Source organism: Macrotis lagotis, chromosome 1 (assembly GCF_037893015.1).
Source record: "Macrotis lagotis isolate mMagLag1 chromosome 1, bilby.v1.9.chrom.fasta, whole genome shotgun sequence".
NCBI classification, from domain to species: Eukaryota; Metazoa; Chordata; class Mammalia; order Peramelemorphia; family Peramelidae; genus Macrotis; species Macrotis lagotis.
The window spans coordinates 722,408,738-722,426,411 of record NC_133658.1 but is presented as its reverse complement, the minus strand read 5'-3'; the positions used below and the strand labels follow the sequence as shown (position 1 = coordinate 722,426,411).

At 31.8% G+C, this 17,674-nt stretch overlaps 1 protein-coding gene across 7 annotated transcripts in view; it reads left to right on the top strand.

The window, feature by feature from the left end:
• The window catches only part of NBEA (neurobeachin), a 796,125-nt gene that overhangs the window by 357,849 nt on the left and 420,602 nt on the right, over nucleotides 1-17,674 (top strand). For all 7 annotated transcript variants that reach the window (XM_074216034.1, XM_074216037.1, XM_074216036.1 and 4 more), the window contains one exon: nucleotides 5,439-5,500. In XM_074216034.1, coding sequence (XP_074072135.1) covers nucleotides 5,439-5,500 — 62 coding nt within the window. The remainder of the gene's footprint in view (nucleotides 1-5,438; nucleotides 5,501-17,674) is intronic.

Below are 17,674 nucleotides of genomic sequence, written 5' to 3'. Positions count from 1 at the left end.
GATATTTTGTGCTATCTCGGTGTTGGAGTTGATATCAAGAATATAGTCTTCTTTATCATTACTTAGGTAAACGCTTACCTGGCTTGCCTAGTTCTAAGACTTTCAATAACAATTAGTGAACCTATTTCTGATGTCAGAGAAGTCTATTTCACTAAAGAATTTTTTTTCCAAATCTTATCTTCATTAACCTTGTTTTTGTCATATCTCATACCCTTGTGAAACACACAAAGATATAATTTTATCTTTTACACCTATGTTGATTTTTTTTCCAAAACAAATGTTTGTTTATAAAAAGTATTGGCTCTGCTATTCAAAGACATAACTGGCATTGAGTTTTCTTATCTATCATTGTATTTTAAAATCTCAACTCTGAAAAGCTTCTATGCTATTGAATATTTTATTCTGAATATAATATTCTGCTTAGATGCACTTTTAGAATTTTAGAAGGTTTATAAAATCTGTAAGCACACTGTTACTTTCTTCTTAAAATAAAGTATTTTGGAAATCTTTGTGAAATATTTTGGATACTTTCTTCCCTCCCTAAATAAAGTATAATAAAAACTATTACTTTTACAAAAGTTTGTCATGATGAGTGCAAATTGTTAGAGCTTGTGGAGGTAGGGAGGGTTATGGTTTCCTATATAAAATAAACCTAGGTTGCTAATGTTTTTTATTTCTTATGATAAATGATAATAGAAATAATATTTTAATAGTTATTTGTGACTTTTTTTCCTATGGATATATTTGCCCTTAGCTATCCTTTTCAGTAAATAATAATTAAAACTTTTCTTCTAGCTACACTTATAGCATCTCATTCCATCTTTCCAATTTAGGGAAACACCAAACTAACCCTTTTCAAAAAGGAAGGGATTTTTTTAGCTCTGGAACATAGAGAACTTCCATTAAAATTTAAAAAAAATACTGTCAAATGTTCTTATTTTGTAGTGAAAAATAATGTTAGATGCTTTGTAAATATTTTTCAATATTCAAGAATAGCATTTATTTCTAATTTTATTAAACTTAAATCACATTTAACATATTTTGAAATGCACAACATTTTTTTTCTTTCCCGTAATAGCTTTACCCACCATTAGAATCTCTTTAGTTATTACCATTTGCCCTAGAGTATGCACATGCCAAGGCTTTAGGGATTTAGAAGAATAAATTAAGAATAAAATACTTTAATATTTTGAATACCTTTTCACTTATAATTTGTAATCTGAACATTTTTAAAAAATAGTTTCTCTTGATATGGTTACATTTTTAGAGGGTTTTTTGTTTGTTTTTAGTAAAGGAAATTCAGTATTATTTCATTTCCTCTCTATTAATACTACAATTAATTCCAGTTTCTTTGAGGTTTTATCACCATGGCCCTATCAGCAGCAGCAGCAGCATAGTTTATCCCGAAGGAACAGACTGCCTTTTCAGGTCCTTTTGGTCACTTATCTTTTAAAAATTGGTCCATGTTATATTTTAATGTGGATTTCTTAATACATCTTGTATGTCAGACCTTATCAGAGATTTTTCCCCTATTTAATAGTTTCTCTTATTTTTGTTCTATCGATTTTCTTTTCCTTATGAAATCTACATTTTGCCTCTAAATGATAAATTATTTATTTTCAAATAATTTATTCTCCACATAGTCATAGTTGTGAGAGACACTTCCTTCCATTTTCTTTTAACTTTTTTGAATGCTCAAGTTAATTACTGAGGTCAGGTATCCATTTGAACCGATTTATTATATAACATCTTAAATTCAGTTTATCAAATATTTGCCTTCTATGTTGCTTCTGCTATATTTTTTGTTATTAATATGATGCTATTCCTTTTTAAATGTTCAACCTTCCCTACAATCCAAGTATAAATTCAACCTACTTATAGTGAATCATTTTTTGTCCATAGCCCAGGTGAGAGATGACGATGGTTTAGGTAATTGTGGCTCCTCTCTGAAGGGAAAGAAGGGAGCAGAGGAAAGATATTGTAGAGAAAGAAATTACAAGAGTTGATTGGATATATGAATTAAATTAGACATTAAGGGGCGGCTAGGTGGCGCAGTAAATAGAGCACTGGTCCTGGAGTCAGGAGAACCTAAATTCAAATCTGGCCTCAGACATTTAATAATTACCTATCTATATGACCTTGGGCAAGCAGCTTAAACTCATTGCTTCGCCCCCCAAAAAAAAAACCTTTAAAAAAAGAATTACATTAAGGTTATGAAGTTGGGTAACAAGAATTTTAGTGCATTTAACAGAAAAAGGCAGTATTAAAAGAGGACTGAATTTGATGTTCTATTTAGTCTTGTTGAACTTGAACCTAGCTTAAGGGAGCTCCTGCCCTGGACATTTATAGATATTTCAACTGATGAATGGGGTAGGTAGCCTCTACCTTATGTATCTAAGTTTCTAACTTCACATACTTTGTAAGATAGTTGTTCCTTATCTTTCAGATCCCTCCAGTAGTAAACCACCCTAACATTGAGATGTAAAGATTGTCTTCTCAGCCATTTGTCCTTTACATAGTTTCTAATTTTTTTCAGCATGTTCTTGGAAACTGCTCTAAGAAATTTAATCACTACTTTATTTCAGGCCTTGTTCATATGCTTCCATTCTTTATTGGAAGATTAGGGCTTAATTTTCTCTTGCCTTTGCAGAGAACTTGTGACTACTCTGTAGATAGTTATGAATCACTAATTCTTCCAACTACTTTGTATACTCATTTAAGCAAGGATCCCAACAGAGCATATTTTCTTAGCCTACTGTCATACAATCAGGCCACCTTGTGCAATTAACCTTTTTCTTGGGAAATTCTTATGATATTCTCTGTTTTTAAAATGTATATTTCTGGTTAAACACTTCTCTGGTAAAGTTGCTCAATCAGTTATATAGGGGAAGGTAAAATCAAATAGCAGTTTTATGACGATGTGGTGAGTGAAACCAAGGGATCTCAGTAATGGATACTACTTAAATATTTCTATGGCATTTTCTACATAAGTGACATAGACACAAAATAAAGTGAACAGTTGAACAACTATTTGACTATTTCAGGCTAAAAATAAAACTAATTTTAATTAAATCTGAATATTATTGGAAAGCAGTATTAAAGGTTGATTTTTAGAGGTGTTAGAAGTGAAAGAAGTTCATTTTGTTTTTTTTCTCTCTACTATCGAATGACTAATTCACTTAACTTTTTGTCACCACAAACCTAAAGCATGTAGTTTTCGAAAAGATAACTTAGTAAAATAAGTTCCTTTTAGAATTAATTTGGCAGGAAGAATTGATATATGAGGTTATTTGAATTGAAATCACTATCTAAAATAACTTTTGCTATTTTTAATTGCCGTTGTTTATTCTGTTTTTTGTTTCATGTCCTTTTAAAACATATTATTCTTTTGAAAAGCCACTTGCTTTTCAGTTTCAAAATAGAGTTAAGCCATTTGGAAAGTAGAGAAAGGTTGGTGGGTATTTGTATGAGTGTGTGTATGTAAGTGTAACAAATTGCTTTAACAATTCACAAAAATTGGATTGTAAATTACTACAAATTACATGCTTTCCATATTTCCATGTTTTTGAATAGATGTTCATTTACTCTCCAACTTACTGTTTACCTGTATTTCATCATTGCTTCCAGTAACTCATCTTCCTATCAAATCAGCCCTGAAACTCACACTTCCTCACTAACCCCATGCTCCTTGGGCCACTGTCTTCCATTGACTGGAGATAGTGGGAAGCAGATATCAGAGAGCTCCTCCAAGATCCTCCATTTAAGGAGGTGGCTTATTACAGTATCTCATCATTTCTCACCTGGAATCACCCACACACACAATGGGTTCCCTCTCTCCTTCCTCTTCTCCCATCTTTTCTACCTCTACATATATTACTACACACACACACACACATACATACATACACACACACACACACACACACACACACACACAGACACACACACACACCACATCTATGTGGTCTTCCCCTATTACATTGTAGGCTCCTGGAGACCTGATGCTGTTTTGGGCCTTTCTTTATATCTCCAGCACTTGGCACAGTCCTTAAATATAATAAATTCTTAATGAATGTTTGTTGACTAATATTGTTTGAAGAGGGGGTGATGCAAGTATTTGTTTTTATCAGAATATGTAGTAATTCTTTTGCCAGTAGAATACATTTTAGTAGTTATGAAAATTGTAATAATATAACGATATATTTTTATTTTTCATTTAGTCTTCCTGTGTAATGTCCAAATAGATTACCTGCAGTTGGGTGTGCCATTTAAATTTTTGGATCTTCTTATGTGGAAGACTTAGAATTGCTGATCAATTATAGCATTGTCTCCCTTAAATGAGTTTTACACATCTGCTTCTTAATTCATTTATTTAACTGTCTGCTGAAAGATCTGATAAGATAGAATATGAGAGACTTTTTATAGCTTGTTCTGTCCCTTTATAAAGATAGGGATATTAGCAAACCAGGCACAAAAATGTAGCAACCTGCAATAAATATACATAGTTTTCTGTGGAAGGCATTTTGACTCTAACCTCTATTTATTGAAATCTACTTAGCATATATCTTTGGAATCCGACTTTATATTTAATGAATTTTTTTTCCTGTCGGCTCTTTTTCTGATGACTTGATTACTTGATTTCCCTTATACTATGGGATTTTTTTTATTTTAAATGTTCATTTTATCAAAACTAATGAGTATCATTTTAAATATGGAAACCTTCAAATAATAATGTTTATCCTTTTCAAATAAAAAAAGTCATTGTTAATTTCTTTTAAGTCTTGATTTTATTAAGCTCTTATAGTTTAAACTGTTGACATTTCCAAAACTGTAAATTACAATGAAGTTTCAAAAATATTTAAAATTTAATATAATGGTTTTTTGAATTTAAAAAGTAAATTAATTATGAGTAAGTCATTCAGTTATATAAGAAAAATATGAAGCTACTGCTTATTGGTATAATATTAAATTATCTTGGTTTTTCCTTCTGAACCTATATTAGACAGTAGAAGAATAAAACATTATTTAAATATTTTTAAAAGATTTATCTGAAATTTATCATTTTTATAAGTTTTAATGATGTCAAAATATAAAAATTATGTTTTTCTCAGCTCTTGGAAAGAAGGTTTTAATAGTAACTTTGAAATTAAGTGATAAATCTTTGGTTCAGAAAGTAGGCATGTGGTAAATTTTGCTTAAATGAAACTAATTTTTTGGTAATTAATACACTTTAATAATTTCATGAGAATGTTTAAATGTTGGAAATATCTTGAAAAATAATCCATCTTCAAATGTGTAGATAATTTTCCCCCTTCCCCTTTATTAGACTATTGAATTTTTTTAAATTATTTTCTTTCTGGAAAACTTAACTTTACCTAAAAATTACAATTTTGGACAATCTAATCATGCTGTTTCCTTTCAATATTTGCTTATTCCAGGCCTTGTTTGTATGAAGTCCAGCACATCTGTGGTTGAACTTGTTATGTTGCTTTGTTCCCAGGTAAGCCTTTTTGCTTTAATAATTACAGATAATTCATTAGATTCTTTCAAGGGGATACTTTGTTGATATTTTTCCCATTATTTGCAAAAAAATTAATGTTTATCTCCTTGACTGAGGATATGTATATGCACATATACATAAAGAGAAGGAAAGAGAAGTTGAGAAAAAGGGGAGAGAGAGAGAGAGAGAGAGAGAGAGAGAGAGAGAGAGAAATGGATATTTTCATTTATTCTATCACTGAAAAAGTACTTCCTTAGAATACTTGATATATGCTAAGCTTTGTTAATATAATGTATGTAATTTTATCTCTAATTTTATATCATTATATCATTATAATTATTATATTCTTATTACAATTATAATATATTATAGTATTCTTACATATGCAAATACGTGCAGAAAATACTTCTACTTTCATATTTCCCCAGAATTTTTTTGTTGAATTTTCATATCCTTGATTTAGTTGTCCATCCCTATATGGATAGTTTAGTGGTGATGGAAATCTTGACTTTTACTAAATATCTTAAGTTAGTGAAAAGTATAATGATGCTTTCTTCAATATTAAAAATAAAAACAAAAACCCTGTGTAAGAATTTCCATCATTGAAGTTTACATATATATAGATATAGATATAGATATAATGGTTTATACTATAGGCTTTTAGTATCATTTCAGTTGAAAGCAAAAAGATGATTACTTTGCTTCTTTAACAGCCTTACCACTATTTCTCATATTTGTTAATAAACAAAATTAAAGTAGAACTGAAATCATAGATATTATCATTAATATTTGTCTTTGCACTTCCTTTTTTACATTCGACAATTAACCTGATCAGGATTTGGTAGGTAGAATGGCCTTTTAAGTTTCAGTCATAACTAAAGTTAGGCCTTTATTGCTATCCTACTTTACAAATTCTTCAATGACATAATGTCATGTAGATATTAAAATTTCAGGTAATAATTAGAATAATGAAAATATGTTTGAAATAGATTGCATGACTACTAATGATTTAAAAATTATTAAATTATTCAAATTTATGCTGTGAAAAGCTATATACATCTAAATTGTTATGAAAAATTCCCCATCTAATTTTGTAGCTACCCCCAAATGAATAAAAATATGAATATAGTTAATCTTTTTAAACTTACCTATTGAGTTCCATTCTTTACATTTCATTTCTTCAAACCTGTATCCATAAGGAAATGAAGAGGTCCAGTTTTCTTGTGTGCTGTGTGTGTGTGTGTGTGTGTGTGTGTGTGTGTGTGTGTGCCTCCTCATTCTCCGGAATGAATATTATTTCAGGAAAAACTAAAGAAAAATGCTTCACTGGCAGGAATCCTCAGTGGTTTCAAACTTCAAATCATCTCCTGCAGGGTTACTTGAAAAAATTTGTTACCTAATGGATAAGTCTTAGTTTCAGGAGAAATTCCAAGAGATCATTTTTAGGCCTTAAGTTTCATCTTGTGCTATATCTTTTAAATATCTTTTGAAGATTTTCAGAAAAGGAATAACTTGCAGTGCTTTCTTCCTTAGCCTTGAGTTTCCCTGCAGTTCAGAAGAATATAGAGGAATGTAACATTAGGGTCTAGTGTCTTTGATGGCCTCATCATCTAATCATAGGTTTAACATTACTCATTTGCTGGCTCCATGAATTCCTGCCATTAAGGGCCCTAGAGATGAAATTTTGCCTCAAATATCGATCGAAAGGAAGAGAGAAATTTAAGCTCCCTTTGCAGTGCACTTTGTTTAGAGATTTCAGTGAAGCAGGGTAACAAATGGAGTTGCTAATTTTGTTATTTATGGTGAATATTATGGTTTCCTATGTGTCTATATATCACAGTGCACTTGTCTGTCTATACATATGTGTATGTATATACACACATGTATCTATGCATATATGCTTGCTTAATTCACTGTAGCTCATTTAAGAGGGAAAAATGCATGTTCACTGAAGGCAATTATTTGGTCTGGTTTGGAAAGGCTAAAATTAAAGATTTCAAATCCCTTTTCCCCCCCAAAATTATGCTTTAGTACATTCCTTATAAAAGAACTATTTCCATATTAATAATCATTCTATATTTTAATGCTTAATAAATGTTAAATTTTAGAAAACATTCTTAGAATTACAAGGTGATAAATTGAGTGTTCTAAAGATATTCAAAATATTTAAGGATAGAAAAAGGTCTGAATACCCTCAGATTCCTTTCAGATAGCATACCAGTTGTTGCTGCTTTTTACAATTGTTTAATTCTAAAGCCGATTACCATTTTTTTGCCCACAGCAGTGCCACAGTATCTATACTAGACCTTTAGCAAAGAAGAACGAAATTGTTTAATATAGAGATTGTTTAGCAAAGCAGTCTTCTATGACAGTATAATTTTCTCTTTTAGAGCTAAATGTATCATTTCTGCAATATTATCTATTCCCTCTAGGGCTAGTTCATTTAATGCTTTTCTACCAAGCCAGAATGTCTTTCACACCACTACTAATGTATCTTTAAAGCTAGATTTTTTTAGTTACATTAATATTTCACTTTCATAGTCTGTTTCTTTAAAAAGACACTATCAGCTACATATCATAAGTAGTTATCAGTTTTAAGAAAAACACTCAGCAACCAAGCACTCACATCATTTCATAGTTGAAGATAGATTTTGATATAGTGTAATTTAATCCTTAGTTAAAATAAGTGTTCAAAGTAAATTATGGTTTCTAGTTTATTTAAGTTTGAAATGTATTTCTTTTATTAGGAAAAATAGATGACATCATGGAGACCTTTAAAAAGTAAAATGTCATTTTCATATACCAGATTACTACAGTTGTTAAAAAAGGGCAGAGAAATGCATCATTTGTTTTTCTTTAATTTGCTACAGCAAATTAGAGGCTGTTATGCTTCTTAAGTTGGAAATTCCATGTTAACAACTACAGATTAGCAAGGATGTCAGATTTTTTTCTTATCTGAACTCCTGAATAAACTTATCATTGCCAGCAGCTTCTCCAAAATATGGTCTAAATTTACATGAAATATCACATTACAAACGTCTGAAAGTACATGTCATGGATAATTCAGTTCATATGGACAGCCTTTTAAACTCTGAAGGATATGCAATCAAGTCAGTTTCCCCAAAGGAATTTTAAGTCTCTATGGAAAATATAATAAGCTTTAAAAAGACTCCTGTAGGCATAGTATGTCATTTGGAGAGGATGGGAGATGGGAAGGGGAGGAGGCTGTTTAATTCTAAATTTAAAGCACTTATGTTTGTTTTTATGGAGAAACCTTTGGCATTACCTCCATTTTGGAGATAAGAAAACTGAAGCTAAGTGACTAGTGTAAGTGTAGACAAGTAATTTAATCACTCTGAGTCATCATTTCTTCTTTTGTTAAATGGGCATAATAATTCCTGTAGTATGTACCTGGCCTGGATCAAATGAGTTGTCCTTACAATGCTTTTTAAACCCTTTGTAAGTGCTATTTAAATGCAAACCATTATCATGACTATTAGTCTTATTGTAATCTTTGGCTAAAGCACTAGATTTGTGATACAAAAAATTTACATTTTTTTTTCATTAAGTTCCACTTTTACCTTTTCATTGTGTACAAACAGTGTGGTGATCCATTCCCCACTTCCCTCCAATGTTGGTGCTTTCATTTCTGTAAACAGGAGCAAGTTAGAGTTGTAATAACAAATGGGAGGAGGGAGGAGGGCTTGTCTCTCATCTTAGAAGTAATACATTTGCAAATAGAATAATTAAGATGTATAGTTGATATGGTTAGTTTATGGTCAGTTAGGTTGTTTCATATAGCGCTATTAAATATGTCATATTGTTGATACTGAGTTTAATGGAAAAAATTTTAATACGTGTAATTTGGGGAAAGGGACTAAAATTTGCTTTACATTCTAAGTGCACTTCCTTCTTTGATATATAGCAGATTTGGGTTTCATGTAAACTTTTTTTGAAGTACTATAATAGTTTCTAATTATTTCCAGATTTTTTTAAGGAAATTCTCTTTTAGAGATACTCTTGGAGAAATTGAGTGATGCTATCCCATAAGATTCTTTAAGTTTTAATGAGTAAAACCTTAGCAGATGTCACTATATTTTTTTCTGTGCCATACATGTTACCAAGAAAGGTTTTATGATATGGTAAATGTTTTGTAAAACTTTAGATGTCAGTACTTAAGTATTTTAACTGCCTGGAAAGAGTGAATATGCATGTATTTACTTAAGTAAATATAAATTCATTTAAACCTAAAAGTAACATAAAATAAAGTAGTAAAGGTCTTAAAGTATAGTAATTTTTTTTAAAAACTGTGCATATAGGTTACTCAACAATTATGTTGTGATTTTCTTTTACTTTATTCTTTTTACAATTGATCTACATCTTTAAATGAAAAGGACTTTTATAATTCATTTATCAATTAGATCAAGGCCATAGTCCTAGAATTTTTAGGAAAGATACTTGCAAAAGAATGACAACTGAAGAAAAGACTGCTTTTTTTCTCTATTCCAGCAAAAATCAGATCTTGAACATTTAAAATTTTGGATTATTTTCCTCATGAACATCTTATTCATCTTATTCACTTTCAGGTACAGGAAGAAATGAGAATTGTTTTTGAAAATAGGGAACAGTAGGCAAAGGAAAATGGCTATCCATACCAATTGCACATTTCTCAGGGATAATTTTTGTGACAAGGACTCTTATTCATGGATTTGGTTATTAAAAATGTTTTAAGAAAGACATCATCTCTGGGTAATACAATCAGTTTTCTTGATAATGCCAACATCTTAATAAAAGGATCATCATTTGACCATTTCTGTTTTAGACCATAGACCCTCATGATGCTGATCACCACTTAAATTCCCATTGGAAGAGGGTATACTCCCTCTCTGGTTAAAAATCAACTCTGGTTAAAAATTAATGAGAAAATGAATTTTACATTGTAGGACTAGAACAGAATTTTGACTATGTATTTATTTCTAAGTTATCCCCAAACCTGAGTAGAACACAATGACTTCCCCACCTGGGTGAGCACTGAATAGAGGAGGTTAGCTCAACTTTCTGTGACTGAGGTCTTGAAATGGGGATAGAAGAAAAAGGCAGAAATCTGTATCTCCCCAAATCATTAGTTATTTTAATTATTTCTCTTATTATCCTTTTGAACCTATCATATATATATTAATAACACCAATATCAATAGTATTTCTGTCAAATGTAGTAGTACCAGATTCCTGTCCCTTGACTTAATAGTAAATGAGTGGTACTGCCTTCTTTAAATCTTATGATCATAAATTTAGTAGATATTAGTGCTTATTGAGAAAATACCACTTGCCATTGTTAGGGACAGAAGAAAATCTGTAGTGAAATTGTTAAAATATATAAGCATGAAATAAATTAGACATAAAATATAGAATAAAACATACAATTAAATGCTAAATTTAAAATAAATTTATAAATAAGTCCTGTAACCTGAGAGGGAGAGAGATTAAACTGGAATTATAGAAGGAGTTAGAGTTTGCATAGATCTTAAAAGATGGGTAAGATTTGTAAAGACAAGACAATAGAGGAAGACATTGTGGGTATGACGTGCAACAGAACTGCATTTAATTCAGCAACCATCTACTAAGTAGTCAAAAACCATATTTGAATTGAGTGCTAAGTCCCCAACACTGAGCTAAGACCTGGAAATACCAAGAAAGGGAAAAAGACAATCCCTGTTCTAGGGTAACTTGTAATACAATGTGAGAAGATAATCATAAAAAGAAGTGACAAGCCTGGGGTGGGGGTAGTTAGGAGGATGGGAAGGGATTGCTTTGAAGGTCTATAGGAAGGAAGTCAGGTGAACAAATGAGATGGTTATGCTTGGGTCCCTCCTTAAATGGGGAGTGAGAGGAGTTCTACCTTGTCCACACTCAGTCCTAGGCAGTCAGAAGGACAGGTCCTGGGGGCAGCTAGTAATGGTGTTAACTGAGAAGGGGATATGGATTTCCTGAATAAAGTTTACAACATAGGACTGACAGACCCAGAGAGGGAGTATACCCAACAAAAACTGATAAAAATGATGAGAAAAGAAGACTGCTTATTTACATCCCCTAAGTCAATAAGTATTTATTAAGCATTTAATAGTTAGGCCTTGTTTTAAACACTGGTAATTTAAGGAAATGCAGAAACAATAGGCACAAAGAAAGAAGTATAACATTTTCTAGACCCAGAAATACAACTAGAGATAGAATCTGAAAAAAGTTAGTAGTGGAACCAGGAACCTCAAATGTTGTTTCTCAAAAGTATAATAACAACAACAACAAAACAGGAAGTTAAGATCCTAACACAAAGTAGAAGATTTGACCTCATAGGTTTGGGAGTAAATCCATTACTACATTATTGCTTTGGATAAGTAGTTCTTATCCAGAAGAAACAGAATAAGAGATGGGGTGGGGGAAGGTAAGGGGTTGCATGCATATATATATATATATATATATATATATATATATATATATATATATATATATATATATATGTATATATATACATATATATATATATATTTAAAAGGCATACTTATGTGAGAAATGAAGGAATGGAGATAGGGGAAGCATGATGGAGAATATTTGTGTTAAAGTCAAAAAGGGGAGAAACTGAAGGAAGTGATTATGACCTTTAAATCACCTGAACAGAAATAGATGTTTAGGAAACAGATTAAAAGTCTGACATAGACGCATAATATGTAGTAAAGATGGAGGACTGGAGTTCTCTTTCTGCCAAAAGCAAAGTAACACATAATTTGATATACTTTTTTTCTTTAAAAGGTAGATAAAGCTCTTGAACTTGTTGCTGGAATATAAATAAATGACAAAAACTTTTAGAGTTTGTGATAGTGAAGGAGAGGAAAGCTTGACATTGTCTTTTATGCACACTTAATATTATGAGAGTAAATATCAAAAAATTGAGAGGAAAGATAGGAAAGGTTTGATGGACTAAAATATTTCAGGGGAAGTCTCTTCAGAAGGATACTTTTTTATTAATTTTTATTAAAGATATTATATGAGTTTTACAATTTTTCCCCCCAATCTTACTCTCCCCCCCCCCCAGAAAGCATTCTGTCAGTCTTTACTTTGTTTCCATGTTGTACCTTGATCCAGATTGGGTGTGATGAGAGAGAAATCATATCCTTAGAGAAGAGACAAGAATTCTAAGAGGTAACAAGATCAGACAATAAGATATCTGTTTTTTCCTAAATTAAAGGGAATAGTCCTTGAACTTTGTTCAAACTCCATAGCTCCTTAACTGGATACAGATGGCACTCTCCTTTGCAGACAGCCCAAAACTGCTCCTGATTGTTGCACTGATGGAATGAGCAAATCCTTCAAGGATGATCATCACTCCCATGTGGCTGTTAGGGTGTACTGTGTTTTTCTGGTTCTCATCTCACTCAGCATCAGTTCATGCAAATCCCTCCAGGCTTCCCTGAAATCCCGTCCCTCCTGGTTTCTAATAGAACAATAGTATTCCATGACATACATATACCACAGTTTGCTAAGCCATTCCCCAGTTGAAGGACATTTACTTGATTTCCAATTCCTTGCCACCACAAACAGGGCTGCTATAAATATTTTTGTACAAGTAATGTTTTTTACCCTTTTTCTTCATCTCTTCAGGATATAGACCCAGTAGTGGTATTGCTGGGTCAAAGGGTATGCACATTTTTGTTGCCCTTTGGGCGTAGTTCCAAATAGCTCTCCAGAAGGGTTGGATGAGATAGTTTTTTTTAAAAGTGTAGAAAACAAGGTTAGGTAACCGAAAATGAATATAAGTATATAATATAGCCTTGTAAAAATAGTGTCAAGAATCTCAAAGATCTAAGTGAACTGAGTCTGGCCAAAGAAGCAAGGAGAAGATGAATGGTTTTTAAGCTATTTTGTGGGGGGGGGGGGAAGTAGTATCAAAGAAGAGATTAAAATCTTTGGGTGATTTAATAAATAGGTTAATGACAGCTGACAATAGATAAAAACCAATACTGTCCAACTCATTTTATTTCGAGTTGGTATTTTGGTTTGGGGGATTTGGGGGGGGGGGGTTGATTGATTTTTATTTTTTGCAAAATAAAATGACCTCTACATTGAAATTGAAAATGACAGTACAGAAATTGCCAAGGAATTGATACCCACGATTTAAAAAAAAAAGTCACCTGCACCAAATAGAATTCATCTTTGATTCCTGAAAGAACTGGCAGATGTGATTTCTTAGCTATTGTCAGTAGTAGTATATGAAAGATCATGGGAAAGTAGAATATGTTCTACAAGTTTGGAGAGGGGGAAAATGTTATCTTGTTTTTCAAAAAATTTCACAAACTTTTCTGTAAATTGTATGTCATGGAGAAAAAGAGCAGATTAATTGGCTTCAACTTGTGGGTAAATTCTAGAAAAGATTATTAAAGAGACAGTTGTCAAATAAGTAGTTAGAAAACCAGCATAGTTTCATTAAGGACAGTTCATCCTAGAGTAACTTCATTTTTCTTTTTAGAAAAGATCATTAAACTACCAGAGTAGAATGGTTTGAATTTAGTTTATCTAAGTTCTAGCAAAGCTTTTCACAAAGTATCTTTTACTGTCCTTGTAAGAAAAGATGATATGGATCAGATAACAATACAGACTCAGAACTTATTTCTAATAGGGACTTCAGAGTAATAATGGTTTAGTATCAACATGACTGGAAGTCTCCAGTGAATTAACCTGGAGATCTTTGCCTAGCTTTGTGCTGTTAAACATTTTTAACAATAAATTGGAAAAAGACTTTTTAAAAAAAATCTAATTTGCAGATTATCCAAAGCTGAAAGGGATGACTAATACAGTGGGTGAGAGACAGAAGCAAAAAGATTTTGCAGGTTCAAATATTGAGTAAACCTAATATGATGAAACTTAATAGGAATAAATGTGACTTCTAAGATTTGACCACAGGCGAAGTTAAGATAGCAGATATGCTGGGTATTTTAGTAGATGGGAAGATCAAATGTAAGTCTTCAGAGTGATATGGCAACCAAAAAAGCTAATATGATCTTGCACTCCATGAAGAGGATCCCAATTTGTAAGAAGGTAATAGTGGCATTTTACCTTCCCCTCATTAGTCCTTCTCTGCAGTATGGGTTTAAGAATGGCATTGATGATGATGATGATGATGATGATGATGATGATGATGATGATGATGATGATGATGATAAGTAGGATTTACAGAGCACTTATGGTGTAAATGCACTGTACTAAGCACTTTACAGTTATCTCATTTGATCCTCTCACAACCCTTGGAAAGTGAGTGCAGCAGTTATCTCTATTTACAGATGGAGTCAAATAGGATTTAAGTGACTTGCCCAGGGGCACACAGATCTTAAGAGTCCTAGGCCAAATTTCAATTCCAGTAAACCCGACTCCAGACTTGGTTCTTTGTGCCACCAACTATAAACTAGAAAGATTCCAAAAGAAGGCCCCCTTGAAATGATATATGAGGATTGGATTCAGCCTGGAGAAAAAAGAAGACTGGGAGTTACTGTGGAAGAATCATGATAGATATTTGAATCTTTAGATATTTGAACTGTTGTCATGTAGAACAAGGATTAAACTTACTAGCTGTTTCACAAACAAGGCATTCCATTTCTTGGTTTCAGACATTTTCTCTGGTTGTCCCTTTTGCCCTTCTTTGTTCAGACTACTCACTTCCTGGATTTTTAATTCCAGCGTGCTTTCCCTCTTTTATTACCTAATTATCCTGTATATAGCTTGCTTTGTATAGATTTATTTGCATGTTTTTCTTCCATTAAATTGTAAGGTCCTTTAAGGGCAGGAATTATTTTTGGGGGGGGGGGGGTTGTATCTCCAGAGCATTACACAATGCTTCACCCATAGGTGTTTTATAAATGTTTATTGGTTAATTGATTGAGGTCTATACATCTGGCCAAAACATTCTAATACCAACTACCAGGTCTCATTTTTCACTCAAATAGGAAATATAAACCAAGACTAAATTTGTTTAAAAACTTTGCTTTGTGAACAATGTAGATATCTTGATACTACTGCTATAGTTGTCTTATAGTTAATATGTAGCTCAAATTTTTCATGCTATGCCGTATTTTGAAAGAAAGTTATATCATGATTCTAAAAACATTCTAATGAATATTTCAGTACAGCAGAAATATGACCAGATTCTTGGCATCACTGAACAACAGAAAGATATCATGATAGTTGGTTCATTTAGCTTTCTCATCTTCATTATAATTTTATGTCAGAAAAAGTTCACTAAGTGTATTCCATTGATTCCTTACTATTTGCTAGCAGGGAATTTTATATATCAATGGTTGGTGGTATCACTACTGAAGGCCTATTCTTCAAAAATACAGATAATGATGCTTTTAATCCTTAATTGTCAGTCTTTTTTTGTTTTTGCAAGGCAATGGGGTTGAGCAACTTGCCCAAGGTCACACAGCTAAGTAAGTATTAAGTGTATGAGGCAGGATTTGAACTCAGGTCCTCTAGCCACTATGCCACCTAGCTGCCCATGGACAGTCTTTTAAAGCAGTTTTCCTTGAGATGATTTTTTTTTTATCACCTTGTAGGCCAATCTTCTGGTGGTGAATATTTCCGAATATATCTGAAAAATCCCAAAAGATAAAGGACAAACAATGTGTCACTGGGCCTATGCTATCTATTAATCAACAGACTCTTATTAAAGTATCCAGTGTGTGTCAGGCAATATGTTGAGAATCATCTAATTGAAATAGCTAAGCAATTCAGAGTCTAGGAGAAAAACTTATCTAATCAGTCAACAACCATTTATTTAGTGTTTGCTATATGATAAAGCACTGTGCTAAGCCCTGAAAACAGAGAGAAGGACAGAGAAAGACAGCTCTTAAGGAGCTTACCTTCTACTGGGAGAAGATAATACTTAAAAAGAACCTGAAATGGAGGTGGGGAATGGGGCCAAGGAGAAGAAATCCAGAGTGACATCTAAAAGGAAGTGGAATTTAGCTGACTGTGGTAGCTCTTCAAATGGAGGTTCTGCGAGGAACCATCCAATATTACAGACATCAGAGACAAGAGTACTTCCAAAGTATGAATTCCTGGTATGCAGTAAGGCTTCAGATTATAATTGGATTTTAATGAATTAGCATATAAATAAGCTTTCTTGTGCTAAATCATAGAAATCAAGGAAAACCAATTTTCTTTATGTTTATTAATTTCTTGCTAAGGAATTAGTTATGTTTATTGTAGCTGTTTTATAATCAGATTTTAATAGTGGACATTCCTTCAAGTTCAATTTTTCTAAGACCAATTCTCTAAAATTAACACTATTTTATAGAGTTGATAACACCATCTTAAATAGAATTTAGAGATGTTTTGGGATAATAAAGCAATTATTACATTCATTAAAAATGAGGTCCAGATGTGTTTTTTAAACAAAATCTGAAAATTTAAAGTATTTTCCATAATTTACTCAATGAAAAATTTCATTTTATTTTCTAATTATTCCTAGCAGATGTTTGTTTAACATGCTATGTCAACTATCATCATCAAATGTATATAACTAATCTATATTTGTATGAAATTTATTTTTCAAAATAGTATATTAAAACATTTTGGATTTTTGTCTTATTTTGCATACATTTTTAAGCAGAGATATGGAAGAAGTTGAACATGTTTGTATTCTTTAATTTGAGAACTCCTAACAATACTGATTTCACAAAATGTTCTTTTGTGTAACAAATTTATTTTATATCTACTAATGCTTTCCCTGTGTTTTCTAAATATATCTATCATTTCTCTTTGAAATGAAAATTGATTAGTTTTAGGATTCAGAAAAAGATAAGTAAAATCTTAGACTAAAAATCCTAGAAAAATCAGTACAGGAAGAGATGGGAAGCAAAAATAAATAAATATTGAAGACAGAAACAACTCTTATGAAAAGGGATATATGACAGTCTCTATAAAGAGATTACCATGAATTCATGGGCCAACAATGAGCAACTTGGGTTTTTTTAAAGCTGTGTAGTGAAGATAAAAAAGGAAAATAACTAGTTGAATCCAAAAATATATGATGCATTTCCATCAGAAAAGTGTTAGTGCTAAATCACTGAATGAACATAAAAAAGGATAAAATAGTTGATAATCATTTCTTAATCACCTACTATTTGTC